At 44.4% G+C, this 18,480-nt stretch overlaps 1 protein-coding gene across 1 annotated transcript in view; it reads right to left on the bottom strand.

Moving 5' to 3' along the window:
• ADAMTSL3 (ADAMTS like 3) overlaps positions 1 to 18,480 on the bottom strand; it is a 279,159-nt gene that overhangs the window by 118,110 nt on the left and 142,569 nt on the right. The window contains exon 6 of the mRNA XM_065412052.1: positions 7,434 to 7,560. Within this exon, the coding sequence (XP_065268124.1) occupies positions 7,434 to 7,560 (127 nt within the window). The remainder of the gene's footprint in view (positions 1 to 7,433; positions 7,561 to 18,480) is intronic.

The following is an 18,480-nucleotide window of genomic DNA, read 5'->3' as shown; positions in this document are numbered from 1 at the left end:
AATCTCCCCCTCTCTCCCCGGCTCTACATCAAATCTCATTGTTCTCCCCACAACAAGCCAACTGGGTCCCAGTCCCCCCATATTTCCCTCATAGGCTCCCAGACTTTCCTCTTCCTCCAGCACCCAGGACGAGTTTCTCTCTTCCTTCTCCCATCCCAGTTTTACTAGACTCTTGTCCCACTCTACTCCTTTCCCTCCCTCCACTCTGGCTTTTGTCCCCGGGGCGGGAGGGGAGGAGGGGTCATTAAGAGTACAACAGAGACAGACTTTCTGCTCTCAATTCCAGTGCCCAGGCCCACCCTGTCCTGGAGCGCCTGGAAGCAGCAATTACAGGAAAAATCCTTCTGATCCACTGCAGCCTTGGGCTGGAGCATGCTAAGGCGCTCTGTGGGGCTGGTCCATGCACAGAGGGGTCAGCACTAGGAGCTGTGATGCGTGGACCATGCTGCTAAAAATCAAAGAATTCTCTACTTCTTCTGTGCAAACTGCAATTTTTCAATGGCTTGTAAACAGGGCCATCCCTAGCTATTCTGGGGCCATACGCAGCCCCCCCGGTTGGGGTGGGGGGGGGCAGGCCTCCGTGGGGGGGGGCAAGGCTGGCTGGGGGGGGGCAGGAGGGAACCGCCCCCCAGCACTCACCGGCGGTGCGGCTGGGGCCGGGTTGCTGCACTTCCCGCTGCCGGTGAGTGCAGGCCCGGCCCTGCTTCAGTCCTCCGGGGAGTGGGGGCGGGGCTGGAGCGGAGCAGGGGTGGGAAGAGGCGGGGCAGGTGCTGGAGCAGCACGCAGCTGCATAGGGCACCAGGGAATTTGGTGCCCCAAATTTCCTGGTGCCCTATGCAGCTGCGTACTTTGCGTATGGGTAGGGACGGCCCTGCTTGTAAAATTGCCAAATTTGGGCACTTTTTCACAGGGATGGCAAAAGGGATCCCTGATGCAAAGGCCCCCTCTCTGACTTATGTAAAGTCCCTGCTTCAAAGCATGGAGGAACTAGAGCATTTCAAAGACATCTTGGATGGAAAATTTCAGCTCTAATGGTCAAAGTTTGGCAAAGTTATAAACGACCAAAAACAAGGTCTTGTAATGGGAAGTATCAGGCAACCTTAATATTAGGCGGTACCTACCAGTCCCACCTATATTATGATCAAATTTAAATTAGTTTTGTGATTAAATAAATTATGTTTTGGGATGAAATTGTAAAGTGACAATTAGTGACCAATGGTAAATTACACATTGACAGTAAGAAATAATAAATAATGAGAAAATTAAATTAAAATAGTTTGCATCTAAAATCTTTTGTATAAAGTGTTCAGTGAAAAAATGACAAAAATCAAAAATCTGCAGCTAGCAAAGACTTTTCATGACCTGAGTAAGGCCAGATTTCATTAACTCCACATTTCAAATTCCATTTCCTGCTAGTGTCAGATCCAACATATCTAGAGACTTATTTTTCTCTTAAATTTTAATACCAATTCTCTTTTTCAAAATGTCATTTAAATATTGTCTCTGGATAAATGTCTCCTTTTTCCATAATAAAGCCTTTGGCTCTCGTCCTCTCCCCAAATCTTTAATTTGCTTCACTGTATAATGGATTTTACATCTCATTCACAACCTTGCATGCTATCTCTTTAATAGAGAGACATCAGCATGCCAATGTCGTGCATCTCAACACTAATCCCACAACATTCCTAGATACAAACACTCTCTTGGCAAAGTTTTCTTAAGGGCTTCACTTATTATGTACGCCTTTACTGATACACTATCGCAAAAGAAACATGGCTTTATTTCCACATTTCATTCACACACAGGATGATTATATGGAACTACTTCCATATGGTATGTGAACAATCAAAGCCAAAAAAATGTTTTAAGTCTGCTAGTATCACAGCAATAAGGCCAAGGCAAGAGTGACGTCTGTGTGTGTGTTGTATTGCTTATGTGTCTGATATATTCATTTTTATAACCAAACCTACCACAATGAAATATAAAATTTAGGAGAGAGAAAACAGCCAAAGAGAAAAGCTTTTGTTTGTCTGCTGCTCTCAAATCAAATCCTTATTAAGAAACTGTCACAGCAGAACAGAGAAAACAATGAGCTATGAATCTAATCCAAAGATGTCAAAGACAATGGAGGAGTCTTTCCACTGACTTCATAAGGACTTTAGATCAGGCCCCCAATCCTTAGCCATGCTGCAAGATCACAAGAACTGAACTAGTATTTACTTGGACCATTTGCCAACTATCTTACCACTACAGTTCCAAAAACCTGGAACTCTGCTCCTATTTATAAGCTCTTTCTATTACACTGGTCTACAATTTTTGAGAAGTCGTCTGCTTCAGAGATAAAATGTGCTATTTATTATGTATTTTGATGTGCTGAATTCAAATATGACAATTAAAACAACTGATTGGCTACTGTTTCTAAGATATTTAAGTTTTTACATTTTATGTCTATGTATATTGTCTAGATAGTAGAGTTTTAATCATAAATTGTAAACCTAGGTCTTTTCATGTGTTTATGGTTGCTTTACATGATAATATTTCACCTGTCCTGTTTATGTAACACTTTAAAAATCAGCAAAAGGGTTATATAAATAAAATTTATTATGAAACAAAAGGCAAAAAACTATTATGTACATAGTTTAGGCCTATTCAGTGTCTACTCGGCGCTTCTTGGCTTGTCTCTTGTATTCATTAAATGGAGCATCTCTTGTCACTGTCCAGCAATAGTCTGCAAGCATTGATGGGCTCCATTTGCCCTGATAGCGTTTCTCCATTGTTGCAATGTCCTGGTGAAATCGCTCGCCGTGCTCGTCGCTCACTGCTCTGCAGTTCGGTGGAAAAAAATCTAGATGAGAGTGCAAAAAATGTATCTTTAGTGACATGTTGCAACCAAGGCTTTTGTATGTCTTGAGGAGGTTTTCCACCAACAACCTGTAGTTGTCTGCCTTGTTGTTTCCGAGAAAATTTATTGCCACTAACTGGAAGGCTTTCCATGCCGTCTTTTCCTTGCCACGCAGTAAATGGTCAAATGCATCATCTCGAAGAAGTTCACGAATCTGAGGACCAACAAAGACACCTTCCTTTATCTTAGCTTCACTTAACCTTGGAAATTTTCCACGGAGGTACTTGAAAGCTGCTTGTGTTTTGTCAATGGCCTTGACAAAGTTCTTCATCAGAACCAGCTTGATGTGTAAGGGTGGTAACAAAATCTTCCTTGATTCAACAAGTGGTGGATGCTGAACACTTTTCCTCCCAGGCTCCAAGGACTGTCGGAGTGGCCAATCTTTCTTGATGTAGTGGGAATCTCTTGCACGACTATCCCATTCGCAGAGAAAACAGCAGTACTTTGTGTATCCAGTCTGCAGACCAAGCAAGAGAGCAACAACCTTCAAATCGCCACAAAGCTGCCACTGATATTGGTCATAGTTTATGCACCTCAAAAGTTGTTTCATGTTGTCATAGGTTTCCTTCATATGGACTGCATGACCAACTGGAATTGATGGCAAAACATTGCCATTATGCAGTAAAACAGCTTGAAGACTCGTCTTCGATGAATCAATGAACAGTCTCCACTCATCTGGATCGTGAACGATGTTGAGGGCTGCCATCACACCATCGATGTTGTTGCAGGCTACAAGATCACCTTCCATGAAGAAGAATGGGACAAGATCCTTTTGATGGTCACGGAACATGGAAACCCTAACATCACCTGCCAGGAGATTCCACTGCTGTAGTCTGGAGCCCAACAGCTCTGCCTTACTCTTGGGTAGTTCCAAATTCCTGACAAGGTCATTCAGTTCACCTTGTGTTATGAGGTGTGGTTCAGAGGAGGAGGATGGGAGAAAATGTGGGTCCTGTGACATTGATGGTTCAGGACCAGAAGTTTCATCCTCTTCCTCTTCCTCGTCTGACTCAAGTGAGAATGATTCTGGTGCATCAGGAACCTGCAGTCCTTCTCCGTGGGGTACTGGGCGTATAGCTGATGGAATGTTTGGATAATGCACAGTCCAGTCCACTTTTTCTTCTTTGACACACCTTTCCGAACTGGAGGCACCATGCAGAAGTAACCATTGCTGGTATGAGCTGTTGGCTTTCTCCAAATCATTGGCACTGCAAAAGGCATAGATTTCCTTTTCCTGTTCAACCACTGGCGAAGATTTGTTGCACAAGTGTTGCTGCATATGTGTGGGGCCCACCTCTTGTCCTGATCTCCAATTTTGCAGCCAAAATAAAGGTGATAGGCTTTCTTAGCCATAGTGGTTATACTGCGCTTTTGTGATGCAAAAGTCACTTCACCACAAACATAGCAGAAGTTATCTGCACTGTTCACACAAGTACGAGGCATCTCTGCTCACTTTGGCTAAACAGAAATGTGTCCCTTTGCAAAATCAAACACTGACAAATAAGAGAGCACGACACTGTATGATTTCTAGAGCTGATATAGGGCAATTTGTTCAGCAGAGTGATGTAAGCTTCGTTATGATTGCATCATCCATGACTTCTAGGAATAACATGATGCAATTCATATCATGTATGACGCAATACCAGCTTCAGATTGCATCATTCATTGTTTTGCCTAAAAAGCAAGTACTGTCCAAACCCAGTCATAGATTTATTCATAGATCCAGTCAAAGATGTATTTTAGTCATTTCTGGTTTAAATTGAGATCCCTTCCCTTTATAACTCACTTATCCTCCGCCATTCCCAAGTCAAGGGTCGTATATACTGACCCAATAGCATATCTTGAAAACTAGATCCAATCAACAATTTTAAGCATCATTTTCGTTCTCAGTGACCCAGAATTAGTAAAGTTTGACTACATTTATTTCAGAAGCATTTTGGCTGTAGAGCAGTGTTATTATTACTAAATATAACCTGAAACTCTACTTCAATCATCACACACTGGCCACATTCCTCGGTCTGACAAATTTACTGTGTGCTACAGAGGTGGCACAAAGTGCATTTAAACCACCTGGGTTTTACCCCTAGACAATTCTCACTGTGTAGGGGAATCTCTGCTGGTTTAAATGTGGCGTAGCCACCTCCTACGCCAGCTGTCCTCCATCCCTGGCATAATGGGAGGAGATAACACAGAGGCAGGTATGTTGTGCACAAGGCTGGAATGGGAGGGGGCATGGTGGAACAGAGATACATTACACCTGATCTCCCATTACAGAGCTTATGCCAGCAGCATAGAGTAGGCCTCCTGCCACTCTGACTTGCACTGCGGCTAAGAGGCTGGGGGTCAGGAAGCCGCACCCTACACCTTGTGGCTGCCACTGTTCACTATGTCAGAGCTGTGCTTGGATGCAGCAGAGAATCAAAAATAGACTTTACTTAGACATGTTGGGCCACATTCTATTCTCAGTTACATCCATTGCAAATCCCATGGAAGTGTATGGAGTTGGAGAGGTACAACTGAGAATAATGTTTGACCATGCATAAAGAGGCCGTATGTCCTGATTTTTCATTTGATGTCTAGATGTCCCAAGAACTTGTTTGGGGACACCTGAAATGTCCTGTTTTGATTACATTAAAAACATTTGGTTTTGTAATAATTACAATTTTTCTTCCTGCTAAATTAAATAGAATTTGCTCTGTTTATTGGGGGCAAACAGTCTATTGAAATGAGTATGTGTAGAGTGAAGAGAACAGTCAAGTGAGCTGCTGTTTTGCTCTACATGAACATTAATCACACCTGGTCAATGTTTTATGATGAACACATTCAGAATACTAAATTACTCGATAAAAACCTCCACTCCAAGAAATATGCCTGTGTCACTACTGAGTCAGAAGGTAGCACTAGCAACACTAGTGCAGATCAAATAAATTATGTGCTTTTGTCTTCTAGAAAAGAATTTCTTGATCCTAAAAAGTATTGCAACAAACGTGTCCCTTTTAAAAATTTGGTTACATTAGCTATACATAATTGTCAAATAACAAGAAATATAAATTACAGTGTTGGGGAAGTTCTGGCATGAAATTTTACAGCCGAGTCTACGTCATCACAATGTAATGTAACGTGCATCACCAAGACAAACTGTAATGTATTTCAAATTACGTTCACATTTAAACAAAATGTAATATACAAGCTATGACACAGAAACAGCATGAAAATATTTAGAGATACTGCAACAGGTATTACGTATGACTTTATGTACAACAGCTCTTTCCAAATCTTATTGATAGTGAATGGTTCAGAGGCTGAATTACAATGATTAACCCCAAAGTGCTACAATTGGTGCAGCCCTCCAAAATGGCAGTTACTCCACTCTCGATCATTGCTAAAATGTCTGTTCATACTTGCACTGATCTCTCTGACTTCAGAGGGGCTAGACTGTCACTCCGCCCTATGCGGCTCTGCAGGGGAGTAAGGAGCCAATAGGGTCCCATTCCACTGCATGGTACAGGATTTATCCACATTGTGAGTCCAGGAACAGTTGCGGGGAGAACAGGCTCTATGCAGCTGCTACTCACCCACTGTGAGTAAGTGGGAAGGGAGGAGGTGAGGATGGAGACAGAGAGGGAGTTGTGAGGATTGGAGAGCCGGCAAAGCCACAGCTCTGTTCACCCCAACACCTACTAGCAGAGCCAGTTGAACAGGAGAAGCAAAATATGAGCTGTGGCGAAACGGTCAGAGTGGTACCTCCGAATCGCAAATCTTTCCTGTGGCTCCGCCTGGGGCAGCACAATTACATGCCGCCCTCTACTCAATTCTAACCCAAAGGGCCCAATTCTGCTTCCTTCTCACTCTGGAAAGTACCTTAACCCATGAATAGTGTTACTGAGGTCGACAGAACTACTGATAGAGTAAGGTACTACTCACCATGAGTAAAGGTGGCAGAATCTGCCACAAAATGTACAGATTGACTCAAACACACAATGAGCAGACACAATCTTAATGTGTCTTTAAACCTTGTATGTCCTAATTCTTTAAACCTTGTATGTCCTGCATCATGCAAGTAGTTAACTTGCCTCTGAACCACAATTGTCTTAGAAGCTTAAAAAGGGAGTAGAGTTAACTTAAAAACCAGGCATTTTCAACCACATGCAACAATTTCCATAAGACCATCCATAAGATGTTTCCATGATTTGAAAATGTTGCCAGTGTCACATATATTGCAACATGAGGATACCCTATAAAATGAGATGCATATCTTGATGGTTATTCCTGATAGAATAAATTGAATTGCTCTTTAAAAAAAATGGAGAAAAAAAGCATATCTCAAATTCTTTCCTAGCTATACTCTAATGTGTGGTATCCCTCATGGAATTTCAATAGACTAATCTAGCACAGACTTTATAATAAGTAGCTTTGGATAACTGCAAACAAGTATATAGTGAAAAGGTCAGACTCTGCAATAGGTTGTGTTAATATATAAGCAGAAAACATAGTCAAGGATAAATCAACATAGGATCAATTTGCAACCTACTTTTTTCTGATGAAACATGTGCCTTAGCTTGTCCCCTCACAAGCCTGCATGTTGAACCATCTCCTGCACAGATTCCACAGTTGTCTTCCTTGGCATTACTCCCAAGTTGTCGATCACAGCCTACTGCCTGCCAACATCAACACCACAGTCAGAAGGAGGGCAAAGCTATAGTAGACATGCTCAGGTTTCTGGAATTTTATTTATGTTATCCTTTTGATTTTATGAGCTGGCCTCATTCTTTCAAAGCATACCTTGCTTTTCAAATTTAAGCTACATAGGGTCTTAAAAGCAATTTCTATGATTTTAATGATGAGTTACAACAATTAAATACATTAAGATATCCAAGCATAGAAATACAGGAGTCACTTTCCCACTATTTTTCCAAATGTATAAAGCTGGGTGTTATTCGCTACAACATACAAGGGTCAACTGTTACTTTGTTATTTAGAATTTGTCTTTCATCACCTGCTAAATTCAGTCTGAGCGAAGAAAAGCATGTAAACAACCAAAGCTAAATATTAAAGCAGCACATTGGTTTTAGATCCATGGTTAAGAAACGCTTGGCAGTTTTCATGATCTAATATCTTTGTTTTTCAAAATTTAACTGATATGGGCCCTGATCACCAGATAAGTTTTTTTTTCCAGTTAGTTAGTTCACATCAGCTATTTTGGATTTAGAAAACCCTAAAGGTTTCAATTCTGTTTTATTTGAGTTTATTTTGTGTGCCCCGTCTCCAAACTAAACTTCTTAATGCTGATGCAAATTCTACCTATGGAAAAAGTATCTTCAGAAAAGCGAAGTGTTAAGCAGGCTCTTTGAAAAAATGTTCAATGAAAACCCTCCAAACTATAAAGCACACAGATGTTATATCTGTCCATTTTTATTTGAATCAGTTTCTTCATAAAAATATGGGGCTCAGGAGGGAAAACAGTTTAAGAGCAGTACACAGAATTTATTAAAAATGTCTATTTGTTGAAAGGGAGATCAATATTTTGTCCCACATATTTTTAACCTGAGATTTTGTACCACGATATGTGCAGGTGGCGTCAAATATTAAGTAACATGTTAAGTACTATCTTGCAGCCCTAAGACTGCCTTGTATGACAAGCTGCTCTAAGCAAGTATCCCCCAAAGGTGCAGCTAATCCATTATGGAGAGAAATTCTTTACAAACCCAGAAGTGACAATCAGTGAAAAATGCCGTGGAAACTCACAACTTACAGCTGAGTTAAAACTGTGAAATTGGCCCCATACGTTCCCTTTGCCATATAAAAATGCATGGAAGGGGCAAGGTTAGCTGCCAAGAAATGACACATGCTTTCCTTGGAGAATTAGGGATGGAGTCAGCACCCAAAAGGCAGAGTCCTACAATTTCTGTGTAAGCCAGAGATCCATGGACATAGAAGGCCCAAATCATGCAGACAGGTGCTGGAACTAGGGGTGCTGCTGCACCTCCTGGCTTGACGTGGTTTCCATCAAATACATGATTTACACTTTGGTTCAATGGCTCCCAGCACCCCCACAATACAAATTGTTCCAGCACCACTGCAGGCAGATCCATAACCAGACATGAAGAGGTGGAGCTGCTCCAGGTCTATGATTTTGCTCCCCCCGTGCTACATGACAGAGAGGCAAATATAGCACATTCTGCTTGGTAGTTCAGAACTGGGTAATGTGTCACAACTTGCTGAGTGGCAGGAATTTAAAGGATGCAACCAAGGAACCCTCTTGGGCTAGCCAGCTTCCACCTCCCCACTCCCCCCAAAAGGGCCATCTGGGGGAACTGTAGCCTCATGGCTGGATCCTGAGTGTTGAGGGGATGCAGTGGTTACCTCACCACAAATTTGGACCCTTAGACTTTTGCTTTGAAGGAGACCACAAATATTTTATTAGATAGCTGGGTAACAGATGATATTTGAGATTCTGATTACTCAGCTGTGGTTTATTGCTTAAACCAAGCAGGCCTGTTTGGCATTGCTATATAATTAATGAGTAGCAGAATCAGCATTAACTTGCTTTTGAAGATCAAAAAACAAGTGAAAGATAAGATACAAGAAATAAGGGAGAAGGAAGCATTTTGAAAAAAGAGAAAGGAGGAGATTGTAGGGAGATGCAAGCTTCTCAGGACAATACCCATTAATTCAGCATTTTACTGTTAAAGAAACAATCAGTGTTTCAGCTTTGTTATTCCTGTCTCCAGGAGACTTATCAGCCTGCTCTGAATCTGAAATCATCCACAGCTGAAAGGAAGCAGCTCCAGAACTGGAACAAAATGATAGGAAGGCCAGAAGTTACTGGACTAGATTCTATCCTCAAAGTGGCTTGAAGTCCTCCTGAGACAAAGGACAGTCCCCCTGAAGTCAGTGGCAGAATTCCACCAATTCCAAGGGATCAGGATTTGCCCCATTGGCTTCAATGGAAGATGCATACAATTAGCTGAGTTCTGAATTAAGGTGAATGGCAAAACTAGGGTTCAGTATGAAGGGCTCAATACTGTTCCTACTTAGGTCAGTGGGAGATTTACTATTAGTTTCAGAGAGAGCTGAACAGGTGGCAGAAAAACAAACAAAAACAAAGCAAACTCTCAATTGATCTGCAACTACAGAGTGTTTATGACCTCTAAACAGTATGGAGCATGACACATTGCAATTTTGGGCACATTTTGGGGGGCAACTCTTCAACTGATCAAGGCATTTTCCTTGTCATTCTATGGAATATATGCTCCTCTAGGTACATATGAAGTTGACTAGCAGAAGAGGGTATGAATATGCAAAGCAAAGAAAGCAGACTTCCAAATGCCTGCCCCTTAGGCTCTGATCTTTGATTTCCTCATTAACTGTTTTAAGAAACAAATCTTGTCAATTCTTAACCCAAGGGTCAGATGGTTTCTGAATTGGTTTTCTCTAATCTAGACACTATTTTATATACTGTGATATCAAGATAGAAAGAAAAACTTAGTTTAGGTTTACCAGGAAGGTGCTTACTTAAAAGGAAGTGGCTTTAGTATCATGGTAAGAATTGCTGCAGAATAATACATTTACAAGAGGAAACTCTTCTTTTTCTGCAAGTATGAAGGGCTTTGGTGTGTGCTAACCTGAGAGGTTTAAACAGAGTATTAATTTTAAAAAGAAATAAGTACCAATCTTGAGCAATTATGCACAGGTCTGTGAGAGGGTGCAGAACAATTTAGACAATGTTGCCCATAAACAGCTTAACACATGAACAGTTGTAGAAGACGACAAATGCTGCCAACATTATACTTCAGGACTGGGTTAAGGATTTAAAAGTCAGGTATAAGAATATAAAAGCCAGGACCTCAGATCTTATACCATTAATCTACCACCTGAGGTAAAAGACCAGATGTAAAATTTTACAGAGCCTAGAATGCTTTTATAAATTCCACTAAGTGCCCATCTGCATCTTTAGGTGCCTAAATATGTTTGAAAATCTGGCCCTTAGTCCCTTTGGAAATTTTACCTCAGGTCCATTAGCTCAGAGGTAGAATCAGAGTCAGAACCTTCAATACTTGGTCCAGCCACTAGAGGGGGACAAAGAGCCACAGTGTGTTAACATGTTATATTTGCATATACTTTATAAGGCAGAGAAGGGGTATGTTCTTGAGAAGGAGAATGATCCAGTGGTCAGGGCACAGGGCTGCAACTTAGGTTCAATTCCCTGCTCCACCACAGACTTCCTGTATGACCTTGGGCAAATCATATAGTCTTTTGGGGTATATCTATACTGCTATATCGAGTCTCAGAGCCTGGGCTAGTGGACTTGGCCTTATGGGCCATGGGCTGCGGGGCTAAAAATTGCAGTGTTTGAGCTTTTGCTGGAACCCAGCCTCTGAGACATATCAGAGTCCGGGCTCCACCATGATCCTGAATTTCTACACTGTAGTTTTATAGCTCCACAGCCTGAGCCTTGTGAGCCTAAGTCAACTGACCCAGGCCAGCCATGGGTCTTCTATCACAGGTAGACTTACCCTTTGGGCCTCAGTTCCTCATCTGTAAAATGGGATAACAACACTTCCCTACCTCACCGGTATGTTGTGAGGATAAATACACTAAAGGTTGTGAGGCTCTCAGGTACTACAGTGATGGGGGCCATCAGGGCTTGATCAACCGTTTGTGGGCCCAGTGCCAAACACATTTGTGGGCCACCATGGCGAGGGAAGGGCCGGGGGCAAGAGCACAGCAGGACAAAGGGGCAGGAATAGTCCCCAGAGCGAGGCAGAGGTTGGGGGAAAAGCACAGTGGGACGAGGGTGGGGATCAGTTCCTCGAGCAAGGCAGGGGCCAGGGAAAAGCACAATGGGAGGGCGGGGGGAGAGGATTCCTGCCCCCGCCCCGGGGCAGCACGAAGCCAGTACCTACCTCTCTCCGCTGGAGCTGGATCCTTGAGAGCCAGTCCTCTCTTGAGCTGAGCTGCAGCTCCTCCAGGTAGCAGCAGCTGCTCTTCCCACCCCCCCTGGCAGGGAGGCTGATTGCAGTTACTCCTGTAACCAGACTTTTAGTGTCCGGTCAGCACTGCTACTCACAAGATTACAGTTAAGCATACGTGTACATGTTTTGCTGGATCGAGGCCTTAATGAATATGGCATACACAATAGGTCAATATTTTCCAACGTGGATGCCTGAAGTTAGCCTCTTAGATCTGTATTTTGATACCTATATAGAGCTGGCCTGACTTTCAGAGTTGCTGAGCACGAACTAATCCCACTGAAGCCAATAGAAGCTGCAGGTTGCTTGGCATCTTTGAAAGTCAGGCCACTTCTACTTGAGTGACAAAATATGCATTTTGGAGCCTAACTTTAGACACGCAGGTTTGAAAATTCTGGCCAAGGGTTTTATTGAAAAATAGTCAAAAATCACTAATTTGAGAAAAACATTTAAAACAGTTAGTGTTATATTTTGTTTCAGGAAAGAAATTCAGGTTGGAATCCAGCAATATGCAATAATGAATTACCTTCCTCAGCTTGACACTCCATGTCAGCCAGCCAGAAAGGTCTGAAGATTTTAATGATTAAGGCATTTGTTAGGGTTAATCTACCCCATATTGTTGGCTATTTATAGAGCAAAGGGATCAACTATAAATGTTATAGGCAGACTGGGAGAACATCTGCAGGCTTTCGGGGCATATTCAGAAATAATTATATTAGGTGATTTTAACATAGATTGCATAAATGAAACAAGTGACAATATAAGCTGTGTAATGTAAGAATAGGGACCATATTAAGTTATAAAAGAACCAACATGACATAATTATAAAAAGTGATAAAAATACTATAATGACTGGGTTGTAAGTAAATTTCCCCAAACAGATAAATTGAACTGGTATGTTTTCAGAGAGAATCAGTGGCCAATATAATGTAATGTAACATAACTGGAAATTTAAAATAAAGAGGGTTTTGAGAAATGAGTGCACAGTGTATCTAATAAAGTTTTTACAATAACTGCATTGATTGGGCACCTGCGAATTTGGATAGACTGCCATTATTTTCAGAAAATGTTTCAACAAGAAAATATTTTAGGGCTGGATCTGAATAAATTATTTTGTTACTGTGCTCTCTTAAATAGAAAGGTACTCGAAAAATATGCAGAGGACCCGATTGTCTGTTGGTATAAATAGGCAGAGTAGCACACGCTTATGCTAACAATGAATAGAGCCCAAATCTTCAACTGCTTTTCCAAAATTTAATATAAGCTGAATATTGTTATGTTCTATTGTTATTAGATAAGATACAACTCAAACATACTACATTTTCTGTGGAAATACTGGAAATATTTCAACTGAGTTCAGGAAGCACAGGAGCAGCATTAGGCCAGGGTATAAAATACAATAATACAAATGTAGGAGAAAGATGAAATTGGTATATTAGAGCTGACTATGTAACTTCATAAATATTTCACAGCTGTGAATCCAGAAATCACTCAGATATTTCAAGAGCTGTTCCTATGGTTCTTATTCCTCCTAGTTTCGTTTCAACTGAGGAAGTAGATTTAAATGAAAAACACGAACATAGGATATTTAATTCTGATTTGTGAAGGTTAACATACAATCTGTCAAATTCAAGAATTTTCATTTTTTAAACAGATGCTTAGATTTAATTATAATGAGAAAATGGACAGGACTAGAAAGCAATAGCATTATTAATTAAGGCCCCAATCCTGCAAGGAGAATCATGCTGGTGGACCCCATCCCCATGCCAAACCCCCTTTTAGTCAACAGGACTCCATGCAAGCACTTGGGTTTGCCCATGCAGAGCTCAGTGCAGGATCAGGTCACAAGCTTCAAATCTTTGGGCATTTGAAAGGTTGTCAGAGCTGCATTTCTTAGGGCTGCTTAATCTTACTTTTCCCCTCCAGCTTCCCAATCACCCACCCACAGACACATCCAGTTTCCTTGAAAATATGAATTATGCTCTTTTTTGGTGTGGAATATTAATGCTTCTTGGGCACTCGAGAGTCATGGATACATACATTCCATGAACCATTGGAGTTAAAATGCACTAATTCCATTCTGAGTTTGTTTTATGACTGTGTTGTCTTAGGCCTTGTCTACACTACGAGAGTACTTCGATTTTAGTTAATTCGACTATGTGGAATCGATATTACTAAGTCGAACGTGTGTGTCCACACTAAGGACAGTAATTCGACTTTGTGAGACTTTGTGAGTCCACACTAACGGGGCAAGCGTCGACATTGGAAGCGGTGCACTGTGGGCAGCTATCCCACAGTTCCCGCAGTCCCCCCTGCCCTTTGGAATTCTGGGTCGAGCCCCAAATGCCTTCTGGGTAAAAAAATGTGTCGAGGGTGCTTTTGGGCGCCTGTCGTCATCCGTCCGTCACTCAAGCCCTCCCTCCCTCCCTCCCTCCCTGAAAGCGCCGGCGGGAAATAATTTCGCGCGCTTTTCTGATTACTGACAGCGCGGACGCCACAGCAGTGCGAGCATGGATCCCGCTGCGACCATCGCTGCAGTTGTGGCAGTTCTCAACGCCTCGCAGCTTCTCCTCCACCTGTACCAGAGGCAGCTGCAGATCAATCATGAGAGGAGGCTACGGCACTACCGTGACGGCATGAAGTCGGACACTAGCTCCGACCTCTCTGAGAACATGAGACCCAGCGCCCAGGACATCTCGCTGTCACTGGGTCTTGTTGATACTGTTGAACGGCGATTCTGGGCCCGTGAAACCAGCACGGAATGGTGGGACCGCATAGTGCTGCAGGTCTGGGATGAATCCCAGTGGCTGCGCAACTTTCGCATGCGGAAGGGGACTTTCCTCGAACTGTGTGAGTTGCTGTCCCCTGCCCTGAAGCGAAAGGACACCCGGATGCGGGCAGCCCTGACTGTCCAGAAGCGAGTGGCCATAGCCCTCTGGAAGCTCGCAACGCCAGACAGCTACCGGTCCGTCGCTAACCAGTTTGGCGTGGGCAAGTCTACCGTGGGGGTTGCTGTTATGCAAGTAGCCAGGGCAATCGTCAAGCTACTGCTATCTAAGGTAGTGACCCTGGGAAACGTGGAGCTCATCAGAGATGGCTTTGCCGAGATGGGATTCCCAAACTGCGGTGGGGCTATAGATGGGACTCACATCCCTATCCTGGGACCGGACCACCAGGCCAGCCAGTACATCAACCGGAAGGGCTACTTTTCCATGGTGCTGCAAGCACTGGTGGACCATCGGGGACGTTTTACCAATATCTACGTTGGATGGCCGGGCAAGGTTCATGACGCTAGGGTGTTCAGGAACTCTGGTCTGTGTAGACGGCTGCAGGAAGGTATTTACTTCCCGGACCACAAAGTAACTGTTGGGGATGTGGAGATGCCTACAGTCATCCTCGGGGACCCTGCATACCCGCTAATGCCCTGGCTCATGAAGCCCTACACTGGCGCACTGGACTCAGGGAAAGAACTATTCAACTACCGGCTCAGCAAGTGCAGAATGGTGGTGGAGTGTGCTTTTGGCCGTCTCAAGGGCAGATGGAGAAGCCTACTCACTCGCTGTGATCTCAGCGAGACCAATATCCCCATTGTGATAGCTGCTTGCTGTGTGCTCCACAATTTGTGTGAGAGCAAGGGGGAGACCTATATGTCGGGGTGGGAGGTTGAGGCAAATAGCCTGGCTTCTGATTACGTCCAGCCAGACAGCAGGGCGATTAGAAGATCACAGCGGGACGCACTGTGCATCAGGGAGGCTTTGAAAGCCAGGTTCCTGACTGAACAGGGTCTCCAGTGACTTTTTACTTTGTGGACACAGATGCTGAACCTGCCCCCGTTTCTTTACCCAGTTACTGTTGACTATCCTTCCAAGTTACATACCCCCTTCCCCACCTTCCCAACAAATAAAATCTGTTCTGTTCTGTTAATGAACAAGGTTCTCTTTTTTACTGTTTTCGCGGGAATGTTTTAAACCGGGGACGCAGACTGTGGCGGGGGGCGGGCTTACTGTTTTGATGCAAATGATGCTTCTAAAGTCCGGGAATGACAGGCTCCGCAGTGCTGCATTGGTTGTTTCAACGCAGCCTGCCAGCAGTCCTGGGCGGGACTGGATGTATGTGTCGGCCAAGTGACTTTCTGGCAGGGGGCGGAGGGTAACAGATCCCCTGCTGCGTGGCTCTGTGATCCAGGATAAGGACCGCGGCATAGGATCTCTAACTGCCCTCCCCCGACACAAAGTCACAGATCAATCCCCCTCGCACCCCAGAACAAGAAAACCGCCTCCCAGACTGACCAGGGTAACTGGTGACTGTGCTGTGTATGTGTCCTGATGCTGGACCTGCCCCCGCCTCTGTAGCCTGCTACAGGTGACTGTCCTGTCCAAGTAACAAACCCCTTCCCCCCCTTCAGACAGAATCCCCTCCAAAAGACACTCTCGGAAACAGTACTTAACAGAAACCGATGTTTTATTACGAACCGCACATGAAAAGGGGGGGGGGGGAAGGAAACTTGCACATGGGCTAGTGTGAGATGGGTAGGAAAGGACTTTTCAAACTTTGGAACGAGAGCCTTCCATTGCTGCAGCAGTGTGCAGTGGCCGACTGACAGTTTTAACGGACCTTGCCGCCCCTCCTTCTTTGTACTTTTGGTGAGGGGGGTGTGGGACTTGGTGGCGGGGGAGGGCGGTTAGAGATAGACAGCAGCAGTGCTCTGTCCTCCTGCCTCCGGTCTTGCAGAACATCCACTAGGCGCCGGAGCGTCTCCGTTTGCTCCCTCATTAGTCCAAGCAGGGTTTGAGTAGCCTGCTGGTCCTCCTGGCGCCACCTCTCCTCCCGTTCCATGACTGCTCTGTGCATTTGTGACAAGTTCTCCCTCCACTGTGTCGTCTGGGCTGCCTGCTCTCGTGAGCACTCCATAAGTTCATAAAACATGTCTTCACGAGTTTTTCTCTTCCTTCTTCTAATCTGCGCTAGCCTCTGGGAGTGTGATGCCAGGCTGGGTTGGGAGACAGTCGCAGATGTGTCTGTGGGAATGGGAAAAAGGGAGTAAATTCCTGAGACAGATAAATGAAGTTGCTAACAAAGAGCATAGTCTTTCTCTGTGAACAACACCATGCACTGCACCTTTCACATGCGCACTCAGGACAAGGTCGAATTTTCGGCCCTCGCCTTATGTGTCTGGGGTCCTGCAGTTGCGATCAGAGAAGCGTTGCAGGACACCTCTACTTCTGCTGCGGGCAAACATGGTAAGCCGTAGACTTGTGGCAGCTTAAACATGTAATAGTAGCACTGGGCTCCTTTCGCACTGAATGCAAGGCCACTCTCTGCTGGCAGCAATCAGGGAAGCATGAGCTCTGCCCCTGTCCCACCACCTCGCGGCTGTCCCCGGGAAAGATCCCTGTATGCTGCCCCTCTGCCGCCTCCACCGCGTGGCTGTAAAGCAGTCCAAATACTAACATTCCCCTCCCTAATTTAAAGCAGGGCGTCATGTGTGACATAACCCTCATGAGGATCTCGGAGACCGAGAGGGGAAGGATGCTGCGTGAATGCATGCAGAGGCCTGGGCCATATGCCGCCATGCTGTGCCGCGCACTGATCCCCGACTACCTCATGGACTCATGGCGTGGGAACGTGTGCTACCACGGGGGACCAAACAAGATTGCCCTGCCGTTGAACCTCGTGCGCATGCTGGAGCGGTACCTCCAGGAGAGCTATGCGGAGCTATCCCAGGAGGACTGTCTGTCCATTCCCGGGCACATTGACCGCCTTTTCCTTTAAGTTGAGCATAACGGACTACAGAGTGGAGGGGCCGTGTTGTGGACTAATCATGAATATCCGGACAGTACTTGATTTTCTATACATAGTTAGTAGTAAAAAGTTTACTAAGCCAAATAAATCATGAACAACAAATTACTGAAATCGTTATTATTCCTGTTTTGTTATAAATAAAAGTTTCTATGTTTAACTGAGTGACTGAAAAGCCCATTCTTAACAATATAAATATTCCACTTATGTTAAAATGAAATGTTTAGATGTTTAAAGCACTCACTGCTTGATCCTTCCCCTGATTCGGTGTCCGGGGTAAGGGCTGTGGACGGTTGGTAGGGGATCTCGGTAAGGGTGATGAAGAGCTCCTGGCTGTCGTTGAAATCAGCGGTGCAAGCGCTGTCGACTGCCTCGTCCTCCTCATCTCCTTCCTCATCTTCCCCGTCACCTAACATTTCCGAGGAGGAACCGGTCGTGGACAATATCCCATCCTCGGAGTCCACGGTCACTGGTGGGGTAGTGGTGGCGGCCGCACCTAGGATGGAATGCAGTGCCTCGTAGAAACGTGATGTGTGGGGCTGGGATCCGGAGCGTCGGTTTGCCTCTTTGGTTTTTTGGTAGCCTTGTCTCAGCTCCTTGATTTTCACGCGGCACTGCGTTGCATCCCGGCTGTATCCTCTCTCTGCCATGGCTTTAGAGATCTTCTCATAGATCTTTGCATTCCTTCTTTTGGAGCGCAGCTCTGAAAGCACGGACTCATCGCCCCAGACAGCGATGAGATCCAACACCTCCCGATCAGTCCATGCTGGGGCCCTCTTTCTATTAGATTGCACGGCCAACTCTGCT

Source organism: Emys orbicularis, chromosome 10 (assembly GCF_028017835.1).
Source record: "Emys orbicularis isolate rEmyOrb1 chromosome 10, rEmyOrb1.hap1, whole genome shotgun sequence".
NCBI classification, from domain to species: domain Eukaryota; kingdom Metazoa; phylum Chordata; order Testudines; family Emydidae; genus Emys; species Emys orbicularis.
This window is presented reverse-complemented; position numbering and strand designations above follow the sequence as displayed.